Genomic DNA, 17,618 nt, shown 5'->3' on the forward strand with positions numbered 1-17,618 from the left:
TTTTTTTAGTAAGCCCAGATTTTCCATATTGATTCAGCTCAAAGGAGAAGAATCTTGCCACTTATTAAAAGCTCACTTTGAGCCCGTGTATGTAGGACCTGAACCACTCTTTCTTGAAATTATAGAGCAGAGGTTTATAAAACTGTTTTTAGGTTGGGAACCACAGCCTTGTTTGAGAAGCCAGTGGAAGCCGTGGATTTTCACCACCTAGAAATGCACATGAACACACAATTTTGTGGACAGTCATGGGGGTGTCACCCCTCCCCATCTGTGAATTGTCCGAGGCTCCTGGGCCTTGGGTTAGGCACCCTCGGTCTGGAGATGCTCTGTAGTGACTGAGATGCTCTCTCCCCTCCACCCTTGCTCTCTTCTCTGGATATCCTCGTGGTGGTTTCAGGCATTCCACAGTGTGATGTGGTTTCCTGAGGGACCTTAGACAAGCCAGGGGACAGGATTATTTTATGATAGAGGACAACACTGTCACCCCTGTGAGGTTGCTGGAAAAGGACTGGCCTTAGCACCAGAGGCCCATGTTCCAGGCCTGACTCTGGACCCCACTGAACCAAAATTCGCTGTGTGACATCGTACATAGTAGTTTCCTGTCTGGGTCTTTCTCCCCTTACTAGTAAAATGAAGAAGGTCAGAAAAATAACTAGGAACATCTTTCCTGCTTCTAAAATTCAATTCCACAGCATTTCAACCAAGTTTTTGGAAACTATAGTGACCTGGCAGAGGAGTTAGAGGAAACTGACTGACCTGTGATTACCTGGTGTTTGTAGATGATGCCACAGAGAAAGACCTTTCTGATCTGGTGTCAGAGATGGAGATGATGAAGATGATCGGAAAACACAAAAACATCATCAATCTTCTTGGGGCCTGTACACAGGATGGTGAGTAGGAGGGGGAAGTGCTTTCATCTACATACTCCACCGTTTAATGTTAGAATCATTTTAGAAACAATTAGGCTTTGCCACCTGCTTCCGGGGCATCTTGAGTGCAAGTTCCTTTTAGAGTGCCCTGAGGAAGATGTTTCCAGCCATGAACACAAAGGGGGCTCTGTGACCGTACCTGGGGTACGACTGGATCCAGAGGCGGCTGTTGGGATCCTGCCATGTCCAGGTCATAACCTGGTGTGTGTGTTGGAAAAGGCCACCTCCAGACTTGTTCTTGTACTTTGTAAGTTCCAAGAGAGATTTCTACAAGTAAGATCCCATGTTTTGGTTGAGAAGGTCTTTGCTAAAAATGAGGCTAGTGGAATCCGCCTCTCGCTATGGGCAAAAGATGGCCATGCGTCCACGAGTTGCATAAGAGAAGAGAAGCTGGCGTGAAGGAGTGCATTCTCTTCCTTAGGGGAGAGAGACTCCCCACCTTCCCTCATTGAAAGCTTACGGGCATTTTGAGAAACGTGTTGACAGTAATGAAAATGCCAGTCTTTGACTTAGCAGTTTCTCTTTGAGGTCTATGCAAGGAGCTGGCAAACATCTTCTGGAAAGGGCCGGGCAGTAAGTGTTTGGGGGTTTGTGGGCCTCAGCAGTCTTGTTGCAAATACTCATATTTGCCATTGTAGCGAGGACGCAGCCACAGACGATGCGTAAGTGAATGGGTCTGGATGTGTTCCAATAGGGTGTATTTACAGAAACAGGCAGTGGCCAGATTTGTCTGCGGGCTGTAGTTTGCCAACCCTGGCCTGTACCATGGGGATATCCGTACATGCATGTATCAGGAAACACGTACCAGGAATGTTTATTGTGCACTGTTTGTTATGGCTCCAGCAAGTAGGGGAATGGATAACTAAAGAGTGGTGTGTTTATGGAATGGATTATATATAGCTCTTACAAGGAATGTTCTAGAGTTATTTTCATCAACCTAATTTGGCTCCATGAAGATAACGTATGGGGGGACATGTTGCACATCTCTGTCTTTATTATTCATTTATGCGATTAAAAATAATATATTGTATATTGATACACATGTATGTAAAAATATTTAAAATGAACCAGAAGAATATGCTGAAGGGATCAAATTTATGGTACCGGTTGCTTTGAGGAGGGCGCAAGTGAGAGAAAGCTGAAGGGAAACTGCAACAGTATTTTCTATTTCTTAAAGAGCTGAGGCTGTCTTGACGAATTATTGATGATGATTTTGTTTATCATTTTCATTAGAAATGTGTGTGCCTTTCCGAATGTTAAAATTTTTAAAAAGCAGCGTTGTTCGATAATAACTGAGAAGCGCTGGCAGAGCCGCCCGACGCCCGTCCTGGGTGCAGGGCCTGAGGTGTGTCTTCTCCACCTGCAGGGCCACTCTACGTCATCGTCGAGTATGCCTCCAAAGGCAATCTCCGAGAATACCTGCGGGCCCGGAGGCCGCCCGGGATGGAGTACTCCTACGACATCAACCGTGTCCCCGAGGAGCAGATGACCTTCAAGGACCTGGTGTCGTGCACCTACCAGCTGGCCAGGGGCATGGAGTACTTGGCTTCCCAAAAAGTGAGTCGAGTCCTTCCCCTTCCACTTGGTTGGGTGCAATCCAGCAAAAAGCGTCTGAAGGAAAAACAGGCAGTTTGGCTGTGCTCATTTGCTTGCTCAAGCCCTTGCATGTCTCGGACAGCCTGGGAAATATTTATTGCGTTATTCACGTTAGGGTTCAATGAACACTTTAAAAGCCAAAACAGCCTCATAAACTTATAGCGAGAACTGCAGAGATGAGCAGACAAGGTGACTCTTCTGAGCACGGTGCTGGGCCTGACTCTCCTCAGCCTCAACTCTCCCCATGTGGGGCAGGACTGGTTTAGGGGGCCTTTCCGTTGGTTCTGATGATTTCTTGGCTTCCTTTGATTTGTGTTTATTGAGTTTTTGGACATAGGCTTTGGATGTTTGTTTGGGGTTCTGAGTTTGAAATGGCGGGAACTATTCTAGGATGAGGGAAATTTTCACAGCGTTGTGTCTTGGATGCTCGAGCTGGCTCTGTCTCCTTCTGCGGGGTCACCTTCTAAGGTTAGAAGTTGGTTTGGTCCGCTGAGGTGCATCGCTTGCATTCCAAGCATTCCAATGGCCGTGGAACTTTAAACATTCAAGTTATTCTGAAAGCAGTTAGACAGGTGCCCAGATGCCCTCTGGGGTGTTTAGGGTGATCCAAGGGACCCTCCCTTAGCCCCACTTTTGGGGTGGGGGTGGTGCAGGACTACCTCGCTGGGCAGAGGTAAGGTCTGCTTCTACCTGCAGTCCAGGTGGAGGCTGCATCCAGGATCCCTCAGGTCCCTGGAGAGGTGGGTGTGGCCCCTCCCTCACCTGGGCTCCCTGGATCTGGGGCAGTGTCACACGCTCGGGTTCCCCCTGGGGCCGTGCCAGGCAGCCCCCGCTGGACCAGGCGGAGTGTGGGGACTCGAGGGGCAGCCGTGCCCCAGCCCCTGCTGTCTGTGGGCCCAGAGTTAACACATTTTCTGTTTTGTTTTTCCCCAGGAGGGTACAGAGTTTAAGATTTTTCTAGATTCTTATTAAAATCTCCTAAATTTGGGAAACTAACTAAAAACAGTTTTGTGTTCCGTGATTGTGTGTAGATACAGACGGGTTTAGCTAATCCAGAAAATCTTTGATACAAGGAAAGAATCAGACAGATTCACAGTGTGGGGCATTTGACAAGGTACTATTTCAAAATGTCAGTGTCATGAAGGACAAAAGATGGTCAAGAGATTGTTCCAGATTAGAGACTAAAAAGACACAATAACTAAATGTAATATGTGATCCTGGATGGGAGTGGGGGTTTTGGGGGAGGATGATTTTCGTAGATGTCATTTATGGAATGATGGAAGTTGAATATGGACTGTAATTAGATTATATTACTGTACTGATGATAATTGGGGGTGGTGGTGAGGATAATGATACTGTGTTACAGTTGAAGTATCAGTGACATCCATAACTTACTTTCAAAGGTTTTGGCCTTAAAGAGTGTGGGAGGGTGGGTGTAGAAAGTGGAAGAAAGAAAGAAAGGAAGCATAAAAAGCAAATCTGGCAAGCATGGATTTCCATTGCACTGTTTCATCTCCTCTGTAGCTTAGAAATATCCCTAAATAAACGTGAGGAGGGCAGTCTGTTTGCAGGCTGCCTGTTTAGAGCCTCTGACCCTGGACGCTCCATCCCTCCCTGGGTGGGAGGTGGGGAAGAACTTTCTGCACCCAGCAGGGCACTGCTACTGACACAAAACCTCTGGGAGGGCTGGCCTGGCCGTGCCCTCCATTCACGGACACGTCCTCCTCGAGCACCGCTGCGCCTCGGGCCTGGGGTTGGGCCCTCCGAGGAGCTGGACTGAATGAGTGGAGTCCTTGACATTTGGAGCAGGAACTGTGGGATGATAGTAAGAGAGATGGATGGCAATCGTGAAACAGAAAATACGTATGTGAAACACTTGAGAAAGGGGCTGTGGAGGAAACAAAGGGGGAAGTGTCAGGGGTGGTCAGGGAAGCTGAAGGGGGTGAATGTTCCCGAAAGAGGGGCCGGCATGTGCAGACTCTAAGGAGGGGCGTGGAGAGAGGGGGAGAGAGAGGTGACTGGAGGTGGGGCGGGGGCTGCTCGTGCAGGCCTGTAACTACCCAGCCAGGGAATCTGGACTTGGCCGTCAGGGCCAGGGGGAGCCACCAGGATACAATCTAATCCAGGGTGGGGGTGAGGGGATGAGTAATGTGCTTGGGTTTCCGCTTCTGCAAGACCTTTCTTACAGCTGCTTGCATGTGGATTGGAAGTAATCGAGCCCACATGAAAGGTGATGCTGAGCTAGGCTAGGGTGATTGTGTCAGAACACTTGGGGAGAAGCAGATCAATCAGAGATGTATTAGGAATGTTAAGGGATTGGTTAGACATGGGGGAGAGAGGAATGGAGATCAGGGATGACTCCTGGATTCCCAGCTTGAGAAATTGGATGATGGTGCAGTTCCCACCGGTGAGGAAGACCAATCCGCGGAGAAGCAGATTTTGGTGGGAAACGAAGAGCTCATTTTGAACATGTCTGAGAGATTCAAGGGGTGTTGGAGCTGCAGGCTGAAGCTTAGTCTGGGCTAGAGTTAGACAGTTGGGAGGCAGCAAATGCAGGTGTCATCTACAGCCCTGAGAGTGGAAGAGGGCCTCTGGGGAGAGACCAAGAAGAGAGAGAACAGAAGCTTGGAGTTAAACCTGAGACAATGCTGAAATCTAGAGATTGGCCAAAATAGCAGGTCATGACAGTGGAGACAGCTGGAGAGGCAGGAGCAACCCGGAATGCAGCTCACAGGGGCCTAAAAGGGAGCTGCAGAAGGAGGGGAGGTCAGCTGGGTGCCGTTCTGTGCACAGTGTGGGGCATTTGACAAGGTGCTGTTTCAAAATGTCAGTGTCATGAAGGACAAAAGATGGTCAGGAGGTCATTTCAAATTAGAGACGAAAAAGACACAACTATGTAATGCGTGATCCTGGATGGGAGTGGGGGGTTTGGAGAGGATGACTCTCTTAGATGTCATTTATGGAATGACGGAAGTTGAATGTGGACTGTACATTAGGTTATATTACGATACTGATGCACAGAACAAGGGGAGAGCGATGTGCACCCTACCTGCTGCAAGCACGTGGAGGCCAGGCTGAGCTCACCGTTGCACCCTGGCCTGAGGACTCGACGATCCTGCCACTTTAGGGGGCAGCTCGGTGTGATGGAAAGAGAACTAAGAGTCAGGAGAACTTTGCAAGATGGGGCAAGCGAGTCCCTTTAGAAGGACAGAGTGGCAGAGAATGGCAGTAGCTCTAGTGCTCATCCCTGCCGCTGTCAGGGTGCCTCGTGCCAGCACGGGGACTAGCGATTGACCCAGGATCTTACATGGCTCAGAACGACTCAGAGGTGTGATTAGAGCCCCGATTTTGTGGATGAGGATTCCGAGGACTGTTAGGAGGGGAGAGGAAAGACAGGAGCCCAGGGCTGTCTGAATCACTGTACTGGCCTCCCCACACCCAGACCCTCAAAGTGGAGAGCGATTGAGGACCTGCTTCCAGGAGGGAAAGAGGAAAAGCAACTTTTGAGTGGGATCTCGGGCTAGTTACTGATGCAGTGAGATGATGAATTCAGCTCAGTCAACATTTTCTGAGTCAGGCTCTGAACTGAGTGCTGCGAGTTTAGAGATGAGCATACAGGTTTTCAAGCAGCTCTCGGGCTTGTTGGGGAGACAGGCAAGTAAAAGAACACCGTGATGTCCCCAAGTCCAGTTACACCTCTAAGGTGTTAGACCCAAGCAGGTTTTTATGGCAAGCCCTAGCTTCCCCACCTGTAAAATGGGTATAATAATATCTGGTCTCTGCAGGTTGTCATGGGAACTAAATGCCTTCAGCCAAGCAAAGGCACCCAGCACAACTGGTGATACAACTGTTCATTTTCCTTCTCTTAACAACTCAATGACCTTCCCCTAGTAGAAAAATAGAACACCAAACAGTCCCAGGGGCCCCAATTATGGAAGAGGGTCGGTTCTCTCTGCTGGAGAACAACTCTGATTTCTGCAGATGATGGGAAGTTGGCTTGGCTTTAATTCTTTTCTTTCTTTGGATACTGGTTCCAAGTTTCTTCTTGTCCAGCCCAGGAGGTGGCTTTGGGGTTTCCTAGCACCCGGGGCTGGGGGATGTCTGTGCTAGATCCTGGCTCTTGGGGAGAAGGTAGTTGAGGGGAGATGTCGCACAGTCTCCGCCCGAGCTGATGTGTGGTCGGAGTGTGGGAAGCCAGATTCTTCTGACCACACAGCTTGCCAAACGCACAGAGCTCGTGTCTGCAGGGAGTACACCACAGGGAACGTTTGGCCCAGGGCTTGGAAGCTCAACTGGAAGAGGCCTCCAAAACCAGGAACACAGCTCCAGCCCCGGCCAGATCTCGGGGAACAGGCCGGCTTCTGGGAGTTCTCACATTTCCCGCTTCCAGTCTGGCCGGAGACGGGCATCCTTGTGCAGCTTTCCTGCTTTCCCATTTCTAATCTTAGCCTTTCGGGGCAGGGGAGGGGGAGCGTGGCAGCGGATGGAAAGAAGGGATAGTTGGGGGAGGGCTGGAAAGAAAGAATTCCTCTTTTATACTTCTGAGGTTGGCTTGCTCCTTTTGTGGTGTGCCCATTTAGACTCAGCCCCATTTCAGCCTTGTCGAATGGATTGAAAAGCTCTCCCTCGTGTGTGAGTTAACCTTTGCACATAACCCATTAAAAGTGTTTGATGGTGATGTGTCTGCGCCTTTGTCCCTTACCTCTTTTAGAAGTAGGAGGTGATGATTTTGGACCTATTGACCATTGTCATCCTATCATGACGAAATCTTGGTGTATTGACAGTGCAACTAAAACACTTCCAACCATTTACAAATGCATATTATTTGTAGAAAGGGAGAAGAGCAGTTAAAGGAACTGAACCTTTATAAGACCATAGAGTAAGAGCCAGAGCCACCAATCGGCTGCCCTGTGGTGAGTTCAGCAGCGACCCCTGCTGGGGTCAGAGTGGGCCGACATTGAGCCCTTTGTGTGGGTCAGGGGTCATGCTGGAAGTGGGCTGAGGATGGCAATAAACTCGCTGTGGAGTGGACATGCGTTAGCCTTGATAAAAGCCAGGAAAGGAAACACACGATCAGTACTTTCAAAAATCCAGTTTGTGGGAAGTGTGGAAGATGAAACGGGGCTGAGTTTGGAAGCTTGGAGGCCGGTGAGGCAGGGGTGGAAGCCACTGTGGGAGGATGAGAATCTGGAGTTACGGAGTTAGCAGTGGGGATGGGAACAGGGAGGACAAATCGAAGAGTGGCATTTTGAAGCCGAAATCAACAGGACAGGGGAGCCGTGTGTAGAGAATTCCCGTTGCATACCTCTGTAATCAACAGAGATGAAGAGGAGGAGAACTGGGGGAGTAGAAACCTGGAATTTGAGGTGCCAAGGGGACATCGATGTGGAAATGTCCCAGAGCCAATCGGAAAAGAGAGTGTGAGTTTGCAGGTCTTGTGAATGTATCTGAGAGTCGAAACCATGGAAATATATGGAAATACAGAAAATTAAGGGGGCAATTCCTCTATTTTAAGGGAGAAGGAGAGGAGCCAGCGAAAGACTAAGAGGGTGGGGAGGGAGGAAGAGAGTGGACTCAGCAGAGGGACAGTTTTTAGAAACGAGCACAGAAATCAACCATGTCCAAAGCTGCAGAAAGGGAAAATTATTAGAATTTAGAAGAGGCCACTGGGGTCTGACAGTGAGGGGGTCGGCCCTTCATACGCTTCAGGAGAGGCAGGGGTGGGAAACAGGTGGGAATGTTGGAGGAGCCAGTAGGAAGTAAAGAGGACGTAATGGTTGAGTTTAACCAACTTTTCTGAAAAGCTTATCCATGGAGGAGAGCAAGAGCTGAGATCAAAGATTCCAGGGTGATCTAACACAGATCTTGCATGCAGCTGAAGGAGATGCCAGTGTTGTTGGGCAGCTCTGCTAGTAAAAGGGTGTGTGGTGATTTTTGTCTGCCTTTGCCCTTTGAAATGGCCTTGGGTTTTTATTTATTTATTTTTATTAGAAAGTAAATACCACTTTCTGACTTAAGTTGTTTTTCTGTCTGTATTCTAAGAAATTTAGTGTATTTCCTCTTTATTCATGAAGCGTTTTGTAATGAGTTCTTTTTTCCTCTTTCTTGATTTCAGTGTATTCACCGGGACTTAGCAGCTAGAAACGTTTTGGTAACAGAAAACAATGTGATGAAAATAGCAGACTTTGGACTGGCCAGAGATATCAACAATATAGACTATTACAAAAAGACCACAAATGTAAGTCTTCGGACAAAGATATGGGGGGGTAAAGGGGGTGCAGAATGTTCCAGAATGAAAGATCATAGATTTTTAGAGCTAGAAAGGACCAAAAAGGTATCTGCCTCTCCACTTTATTCTTGTTTGCTTGACTCTTGACAAGCTTCTCAATAAGCAAATTGAAGCTGAGCTTAGGGTACTTGTAGTAAATCACAGATGGTATCAGCAGCCTCTGTGATTTTCATGTGTTTGTTCCTTGAGGGCTTTCATAGCAAAGACTGAGAGCTTGGGACTTACTTGGTCATTAATTTTGCCTGGAAGTTGGTCAGGGTGAGCCTGTGTGCTGGGGAAATAAATGATAACGAGGAAGCAAGGACATAGCATTTCACTAACGGGTCCAAATCTGTGCATCTGACACATTATATAGAGTCCTCGTCAGAGCTTTTTCTAAAGTAGGACCAATAAAAGGCTTAACTAAACACTGAAATAAACACCGCACAGCCCTGTTGAGCCTTCTTTAAGTAAACTCGTTTTTAATACGTTGGTTTCTGTGTCTTCTTTCGCGTTGGCAGGGGCGACTTCCGGTCAAGTGGATGGCTCCGGAAGCCCTTTTTGACAGAGTGTACACGCATCAGAGTGATGTGTAAGTGACGCTCTTTTCTCTGGTTTCTTCATGGGGTGGAACTGCAAAAATACTGCCCAGTTCTTCACCTTTCTTCATTCTTTGGTGCCTGCTGCATTTCCTAGTTTCGTGGAAGGTAGGAGTCAGCCCTAGAAAGGATGGTTTTGGGGGCAGGCTGGTCTCCAAGGCTGTTACTAACTGGCCTGACTTTTCAGAGCTCACCTCCACCTGCCAGAGTGGAAGCTCCTCCTTGAACTGATTCACGAATGTGCACTACAAAGCCCCAGTTTAATTTGCCAAGCTCTTGGCATGTTCTTCACTCTCTTAAAGAAGCAATCCTGAGACTTTTCCTACTTGTTAGTGATTTGCTTTATTTCCCTCTATCCTAACTTTGTCCTTAAATAAGGGCAAAATTGGGTGAAATCTGGACAGCTTAGATGACTCCTCTGGGGCCTGTTTGTTGTATTCATCCGTAGCATCCTTGATAACATTATAGAAATTATATAATATTTCTATTATGAAATACTTAAAAATACTTTTAGGGTCAGGCTCCAACTGATGTTTTGGGATTTTAGATTTGGAAATTCAGTTGAAAGATGTTGTCACTGGGGGAGCCTAGGTAAAGATGCATGGTACTGCTCTAGTTTTGCAACTTTCTTTGAGCCTGTAATTATTCCAAAATACAAAGTTAAAAAAACAACACAGTTGAGCCATTTTTTATTTGGAGCGGGAGCATTTCTGAGGCAAGCATTGATTCCCTATCATCTCAGTCCTCTCAAAAAGCCTAGAAAGGAAGGCATTAGGATTCTAATTTTGCAGTGGAGAAACTGAGGCATAGTGGCTGTTCCTGCTTGGGTTGTGCCGCTTCTCTTGCTCTGCAGAAAGTGGGGGACAGTTTCACTTCTGCTCACCAGAATAGAATAAATAAGGGTGAGTTTCTAGAGGTAAATCCAGGATTTTCTGCTGATGATCCTAGAGTGTGAATCTCCTGTACTAGACTCAAAAAATCCAACCTTGGTATAAATTTTGTCCCATGAGACATTTTCTGTTTCTTTTGTATCAGACTTGTCCTCCTGGGGGCACAGGACACCTCCACCCCAGTCCCAGCACTGAGCCAACTCTCTTTGTGAGCTTTGTCCACAAAACCTTTGTGCCTTGGAGGCTCCATCGCTGAAGAGGGCAGCCGTAGTCACCTAGAATTAGGGGGCTGGTCTTAACTCTGTCAGTGGCCGCACTGGCAGATCACAGCCCTTGGGTCTGGCACATTGGGGAATGGAAGAATTGGACAAGAGAGCAAAAGGGCTTTGAAGGTTAAGAGTTAAGAGCCTCACACTAGTATCAGCGCAGGCGAGAACAACTTTATCTAAGAATGATGGGGTTTGCCTTTTTAGTATAATGATGGAAAATTCCATTGCAGCAGCCTCATGCCATCATCATTTGGGGATGCTCCTTGCAGGCAGAGGGCATGTAGGAAGAATTGCACCAGGGCTCATATCATCTGTCTTTGAACCTAAGAAGTGAGTGGGTGTTTGTTTCTTAGCCGGGCGTGTTTAGGTCTCTGCTTCGAATAGGCAGGTAATGCTGTTTCCTCCCTTCTTTGCAGCTGGTCCTTTGGGGTGTTGATGTGGGAGATCTTCACTTTAGGGGGCTCGCCCTACCCCGGGATTCCCGTGGAAGAACTTTTTAAGCTGCTCAAGGAAGGGCACAGGATGGATAAGCCGGCCAACTGCACCAATGAACTGTAAGGGCCGCGGTGGATTCACCACGCCGGCAGCACTTCTCCCAGCTTCTCCCGCTTCTCTAAGGCCCCGACTGTCTGTAAACACGCTCCAAGAAGAATTGCTGAAGCTTTCTGGGCTCCATCCCAGAACCGAGATAGATAGCCACACTGACAGCCATTCCTTGTCCAAAAGCAAGAACATGGGTTTGAGGTGTATGGAGTCGGGCTTTAAATCACAGGGGGAGGCAGGCTGCTCGCCAGAGGGGTCCCAGCTCAGCAGCCGGAGCCGAGGGAGCTTCCAGGGCCGCCGGGCTGTGCTTTGCTGTTGTCTCTCCTTGGAAAGTCAGGAAGACAGATCTGGCCGTCCCTCATAAAACAAGCTAGAAAGCCGTGGCGCTGCCCCTCTAGGAGTGGGATTAAAGAACCAGGAAACCTCTCCATGCTGGTTGGCTGTGGCACGGCCAGCGGAGAATGGCATTTCCAGAGCTGCTTAGTGGTGATGGAAAATCACTGTTTGACTGTCGTCAGCTGCCTCTCCTCAGAGGCAGAGGTTACCTGCATTTTATCAGTTATGTTAGGGCAGAGAATTAAAAATTAGTTCATTTGCTTTCCATAGTGTACCAGATGTGACTATAAAATCATAAGGTGATTTCTAGAAAAGCATAACCCGCACCTTAAGTGAAATTATCTTGTGTTCGTGATGTGTGTTTTGGGCAAGTAAAATTGATGCTTTGAAAAGAAGAGCCCCCACCCCCCCGGATTAACTAAGAAGAGTGATTGTCCCAGGGACCATGGACTGTTAGGTATCGTTTTATGGGGGATTTTTTATCCCATGAGGGCTTTTTGGTGCACAGGGGAAGAAGACTGCAGAGCAGCTTGCTCAAATGTGACTCTTCCTATGACCTCCAAAATTGCCTTAAAAGGGTGGGTTCACTGACACCCTTGTGATAGGGCCCACAGAAGGGGTTTTCTTGGGGGTACAGAGGCGTTCCTAAAACACATTTGTGTAAAGTGATGTTTTTGAAAATCAAAGCACCTTTTGAGAGGAAACTACCAGTGAGTCTTTTGGGAAAGTGAATAACCGCTGCTTGATTTATCTGCTTGGGAAAGTTCTGATATATTTTCATGTTTTAGAGCTTATCTATGTATTACCTACTAAAACTGGCTATAGTCAAGTACCCTGGCCTCGTGAAATTAATTCACCAAGGATATTAACTTTTTCCAGGTATATGATGATGAGGGACTGTTGGCATGCTGTGCCCTCACAGAGACCAACGTTTAAGCAGTTGGTAGAAGACTTGGATCGAATCCTCACTCTCACAACCAATGAGGTAAGAACATTCCAGAAGCCCGTTGTCCTTGCCTGGCTTGGGGGGGCCAGCGCAGCTTTTTAAACACAGCCTTCCCCGCTGGAGTCTGTGGTATAGTTTTACCACTTTACCAGGGGTCAGACAGAGTAAAAATAACGGGTTCCTATCAAACCATGATTTTTCACAGAACTGCATTTTGGGAGATCTGACTCACAAAACCAAAGACGGGGGACAAGGCTGAGTGTGCACCTCACTGTGGCTTGAGTTGGGGGGGGGCCAGGGTGTGTGTGTGTTTAGGAGAGTTGGGGGAGGAAGGAGAGAAGTTCAGTCACAGCGTTTTGGCTTGCTTAGGAAGGAGTGGGGTCGACGTGCTGGTTTGCTCTGTGCCTTGGTTGAGGGGCGAGACCTGCTGATGTCCCAGTACGGATGAGCTTGGCCGGGTGCCACGAGGCTCGGTCATCCCGGCTCTCCCACATGACAGTGGCTCACACGGTCCTGAGTGGCCAGGGTGTGGCTGGTGGTCTCTCTCCGTGCTGTATGTATGTGAACACATGGTTTTCTCTCATGAGTGGCTTGAATGTACTTCAAGTGAAAACATGCTCCTTCTGTTAAAATAAGGCATTTACAGTGTATACCCATAAAAGAAGCCCTCTTTTGCCATTTTAGTGGCTGCTTCAGCATGTGGGTATGGAAAGAACGTGCCATGAAGGACACTGAAGATATTTGCTCTTATCAAGAAAGATGATCAACTGATCACGTCCAGTAAAACCCCGTGGTCCAGAGCAACTGTTAGTGAATGGATTTAAAGAGGATGTGGCAGGAAAAAAATACCAAATTTGTCTTCACAGCAACAAAAACAGTTAAAATCTGATCCCCAGTGTTTTAGAAGGCAAATAATACATTTAATTTATGATTTAGGAAATAGTTGTCGAGTGATTTTGAAAAAAAATATTTAAGTGTAGTGATGCGAAGCCTCAGCCCAGCAGCTTTCTTCTGGGAGCCTGACTGGCTGTGCTGGATGAAAGGAGAGGTTGCCTGTAAGTGAGCACAGCCGACCTTCAGAAGTTGAAAGGAAACGAACGGTTCAAGGAAGGGAAAACAACTTTCTTCTCGTGCCAAAACTGGTGTTTCTAGTATAAGTTCCTTTGACCCTAGTCTTGGAATCCACTGATACCCCTGTTTTTCCCTATCAGATTTGAAAGCTTATGGCTTCATTTAGAAACTGGGAAAAGCACTGAAGTTCCGTTTTAATGATCCTCTGTCCGTGTTCAATGAAATTTATTTATGTATTTACATTTAAAGTGGGTTCATTCATACTGAAATTTATATCTAGTGTCCTAAAACTCAAAAACCGAGTGGCATCTTGTCCAACGGATATAAAATCCTTCTGAAAATCATTACCATATGCTCAAGAAAAATGGCTCCACATAGGACAGAATTTCATTTTTATCACTGTAAGCAAAAAGTTCTCTTTTGATGTGGTGGGTGTGTTTGTTTCCAGTCGTGCGGTTATTGCTGATATTGTTGGAACTGACACATCCCCCGTCTCGGACGGGGAGGCTTTCTCTTGCCAACCCTGGTGATGAATTATAGTGCTTTTTGTCTTTTAAAATGTCTAGTCGCCAACATTCTGTGGGCTCTTTTCTGATAACACGGGCTCTGTTTGTGCTGTGGTCTGCACTTTCTACCCCTCTCAGCAAAACCACGTGTCACAGAATAGGTGTCGGTTACTGGGTGTGGGAGCCGAACCTCCCCGGGGTGCCAGCTCAATGAAGGCAGGGAGACTCCAGAATTCCCCCAGTTTAGAAACCTTATCATAGCCCTCGGGCCGGGGTTAGCACATTTTTCCTGTAAAAGGCCAGCTCTGCAGGCCAGACAGTCTCTGTCACAGCTGCTCAGCTCCGCTGCAGTGTCATGAAAGCAGCTGCAGACGATGTGTAAATGAACAAGCTTGTCTCTGTTTGGTAAAATTGAATTTATGGATCCTGAAATTTGGATTATCTGTGCATTTGTATTTTTATGTAATATTATTTAATTTTAATGTCACAAGCTATTCTTCTGATTTTGTTTTCCCAGCCAGTTAAAAACGTCTGCACCATTCTTAGCTCATGGGCTGTACAAAGCCAGGCAGTGGGCAGAATTTGACCTCTGGCCCCTGATTGCCAACTCTCCTCTAGAGTGGCCACGTAGTCTCACGACCTTGTCTTAAGTCGGAGGAGGTCATGTCCTGGGCTATCCTATGGTCTCTTTCCCAGTGCCAAACCGTGGATGCTTTGGAGAGCAGAATCACAGTTTCTGAATCTCAGGCCTTCAAAACTTTGAAACGTAACCTCTATTTTCCTAACCTTTCCTTTAAGAGCCCATTGTAATGGGGTGTAATATCCTTAGTGTCTATCCAAACCTTTTTTTTTTTTTGAACCTATTTACATTTTCAAATTGAAGCATTTCTGAGTGTAGTGAAGGACATCTGTTAAATTACCTCTGAATGAAGACGTATTTCCCTTAAGTTATCCTAGAAGTGACAAGACTACAATGCAATTCATAAAATAAATACTCATGGTCTTAACTATTTAAGGAGGTCCTGGAAATTCACAATGTGTTAGTGCTTTTCATTTTGCTGGGACTCGAATTTGAACCAAGTGTTCTTGCGGGGGAGTTTGGAGAGAGCCGGTCCTTGAGCTCTGAGCAGGTCCGGCCGGCCGCCTGCCACCCACCATCCGACAAAGTTGTATTGACCTCCGCTTGCCAACAGTTTATTCGTAATGGGTTATAAAAGAAAAGGACAGCCTAGCATGGATAAAGTTTGGGTCTCTGAGAGGTCTTTGAAAGCCAGTGTGGCCCGGGTCTCAGTTACGCCTCCAGGGGTGTCCCCGTCCCGTCCCAGCTCCCACGTCGGTGTCTCAAGAGCCCGTGTTGAAATAAGACGTCTGTCTTCTCTTCTTTCAGGAGTACTTGGACCTCAGTCAGCCCCTTGAACAGTACTCACCTAGCTTCCCTGACACAAGGAGCTCGTGTTCCTCAGGAGATGACTCTGTTTTCTCTCCGGACCCCATGCCTTACGAGCCCTGCCTTCCCCAGTACCCACACATGAACGGTAGTGTGAAGACATGAATGCACGTGTGCTCCTGTCTCCAGTCGGACGGCACAGGAAACCCACCTACAGGGAGCAGGGAGGCCGCATCTCCAGGAGCTGGTTGTCTCCGCTTGTATATATGGGTCAGAGGAGTGAATACTTGGAAAAGTCATTGGCACACGTGTAAAGATTCATCCAGCTGAGAACTTGTCATCTCCACCAGGAAGAGGAGAATGTGGATGGCATCGTGGATGGCTCAATCCCAGGGTGTGAGCCTCTGACCCGCCACGAGCCGGCGACGCCATGGTCACTGGCTGCGGACCCAGGGGGACTCGAGGCAAACGCACGTTCTGCCTTCCTTGTTAATTTTGTAATAATTGGAGAAAATATATGTCAGCACACACTTACAGAGCACAAATGCAGTATATAGGTGCTGGATGTATGTAAATATATTCAAATTATGTATAAATATATATTATATATTTACAATGAATTATTTTTTTGTATTGATTTTAAATGGCAGTCCCAGTGCACCTGGAAAATTGGTCTCTCTTTTTTTGTTTTTTAAGTAGCTGTTTGCTAATTGCTGTTTCGTAGACAGAATTTCTTCATTTTCACCGAGCAGAGGTGGAAAAATACTTTTGCTTTCAGGGAAAATGGTATAACATTAATTTATTAATGGATTGGTAATATACAAAATGACTAATCATTTATAGGTTTTTTTTATTTGTTTGTTTGGTTTGGTTTTGTAATTTAAGTGGCATTTCTATGCAGGCAGTGTGGCCAACTAGTTAATCTATTGATCAGACTTAGCTAGTTATCAGATTCTTTGAAAAGAGAAATATTTACAGTCTATGACTAATTTGGGGAAAATAAAGATTTGATTTATTTGTGTTTAAATTCTGTCAGAAGATTGTTCTTAAACCACCTAAATGCCCGTATTAAAAGAAGATCCCTTTAGTAAGAAGGTGTTTTGTTTCCGTATATGGCTTCTCGTTGGTCCTGAATAACATTTAACTGAACTTCCCCGGATAAACAGCACCAGCGTCCTCATAAGAAGTTGCCTTAATCCATTCCTCGAGGACGGAGTTTAGTTGAGATGATAGCCAAATGTACTTCTCTCTGGCAGCTGGCCTTCTGCCCCCAAGTTGCACGTTAATCAGATTAGCCTGTATTCTCTTCGGTGCATTTTGATAATGGTTTCCAGATTCTTTGGCCTTAGAGAAGCCTTTTAGTATCTTCAAGTCTCACAGTTGAAAATTGAAACACAGAGTTGTTCTGCTGATAGTTTGGGGGATACTTCGATCTTTTTAAGGGATTCCTTCCATCTAATTCTGGAAGGTCCCCACCAAAAGATCCAGCCTGACACCAGTGTCAGATAAAAAATATTGCCGTATTGTTTGTTCTGTATTAAAGTATTGTGTTTTGCTTTCAGAACACCCACTCACTTTGCTATAGCCATGCAACATGAATGCAGATTACACTGATTTTACGTGTTAAGAAATTGGAGAAAGTATTTAATAAAGACTGTTAATTTTTATACTGACAATAAAATGTTTCTACAGATATTAATGTTAACAAGACAAAATAAATGTCATGCAGCTTATTTTTTTAATCCTCGTGTCTTACCAGATGGTTTCCTGTGCTTGGAGGACTCGACCCAGTCCTGTTTGGTGGGATTGCGTGAAAGCTAGAGCTGGGAAGGTTCTTTGTGGTGTACAAATAAGGGTGACTTGTTAGAGGGGTTGGCTGGGACCCGGTGTACTGGGACAATTGGGACAGGTTAATATGATGGGAAATCAGAAGAGGTTGGTTCAAGCCCTGGATCTCTGGTTTACTGGGGACTTTCTGGCCCCTAGCTGCTCACCAGAGGAGTAAATGAGAAAGGAATGGGAGAGAGCTCTGCAAATGAAATGAGGAGGTGGCATCAGGACATTAAGGATGGGAGATTTAAAGAGGGGAGAGGTTCAGAAGATCTGGAACTTGAAACCTTTAAGGCTGGCTTCCTCATGATCTACAGAGGATAGAATTTGCTTCCAAATTTCAAAAAGAGAACTTGGACAAATTTCAAAATAATTTACTCATTTATTTTCATACCACCCAGAATCTGTAGAGGGAAGTGGAGTTTTGTGTGTTTCGTTATATCTTCTT

The 17,618-nt window shown here is 46.4% G+C and overlaps 1 protein-coding gene across 12 annotated transcripts in view; it reads left to right on the forward strand.

Moving 5' to 3' along the window:
- The window catches only part of FGFR2 (fibroblast growth factor receptor 2), a 100,101-nt gene extending 83,019 nt beyond the window's left edge, over positions 1-17,082 (forward strand). For all 12 annotated transcript variants that reach the window (XM_037805430.1, XM_037805434.1, XM_037805428.1 and 9 more), the window contains 7 exons: positions 780-890; positions 2,296-2,486; positions 8,641-8,763; positions 9,315-9,385; positions 10,968-11,105; positions 12,310-12,415; positions 15,341-17,082. In XM_037805430.1, coding sequence (XP_037661358.1) covers positions 780-890; positions 2,296-2,486; positions 8,641-8,763; positions 9,315-9,385; positions 10,968-11,105; positions 12,310-12,415; positions 15,341-15,505 — 905 coding nt within the window. In that variant the 3' untranslated portion in view covers positions 15,506-17,082. The remainder of the gene's footprint in view (positions 1-779; positions 891-2,295; positions 2,487-8,640; positions 8,764-9,314; positions 9,386-10,967; positions 11,106-12,309; positions 12,416-15,340) is intronic.
- Positions 17,083-17,618: the final 536 nt, after the last annotated feature.

The sequence above is a fragment of the Choloepus didactylus genome, chromosome 15 (genome assembly GCF_015220235.1).
Source record: "Choloepus didactylus isolate mChoDid1 chromosome 15, mChoDid1.pri, whole genome shotgun sequence".
Lineage (NCBI taxonomy): Eukaryota > Metazoa > Chordata > Mammalia > Pilosa > Megalonychidae > Choloepus > Choloepus didactylus.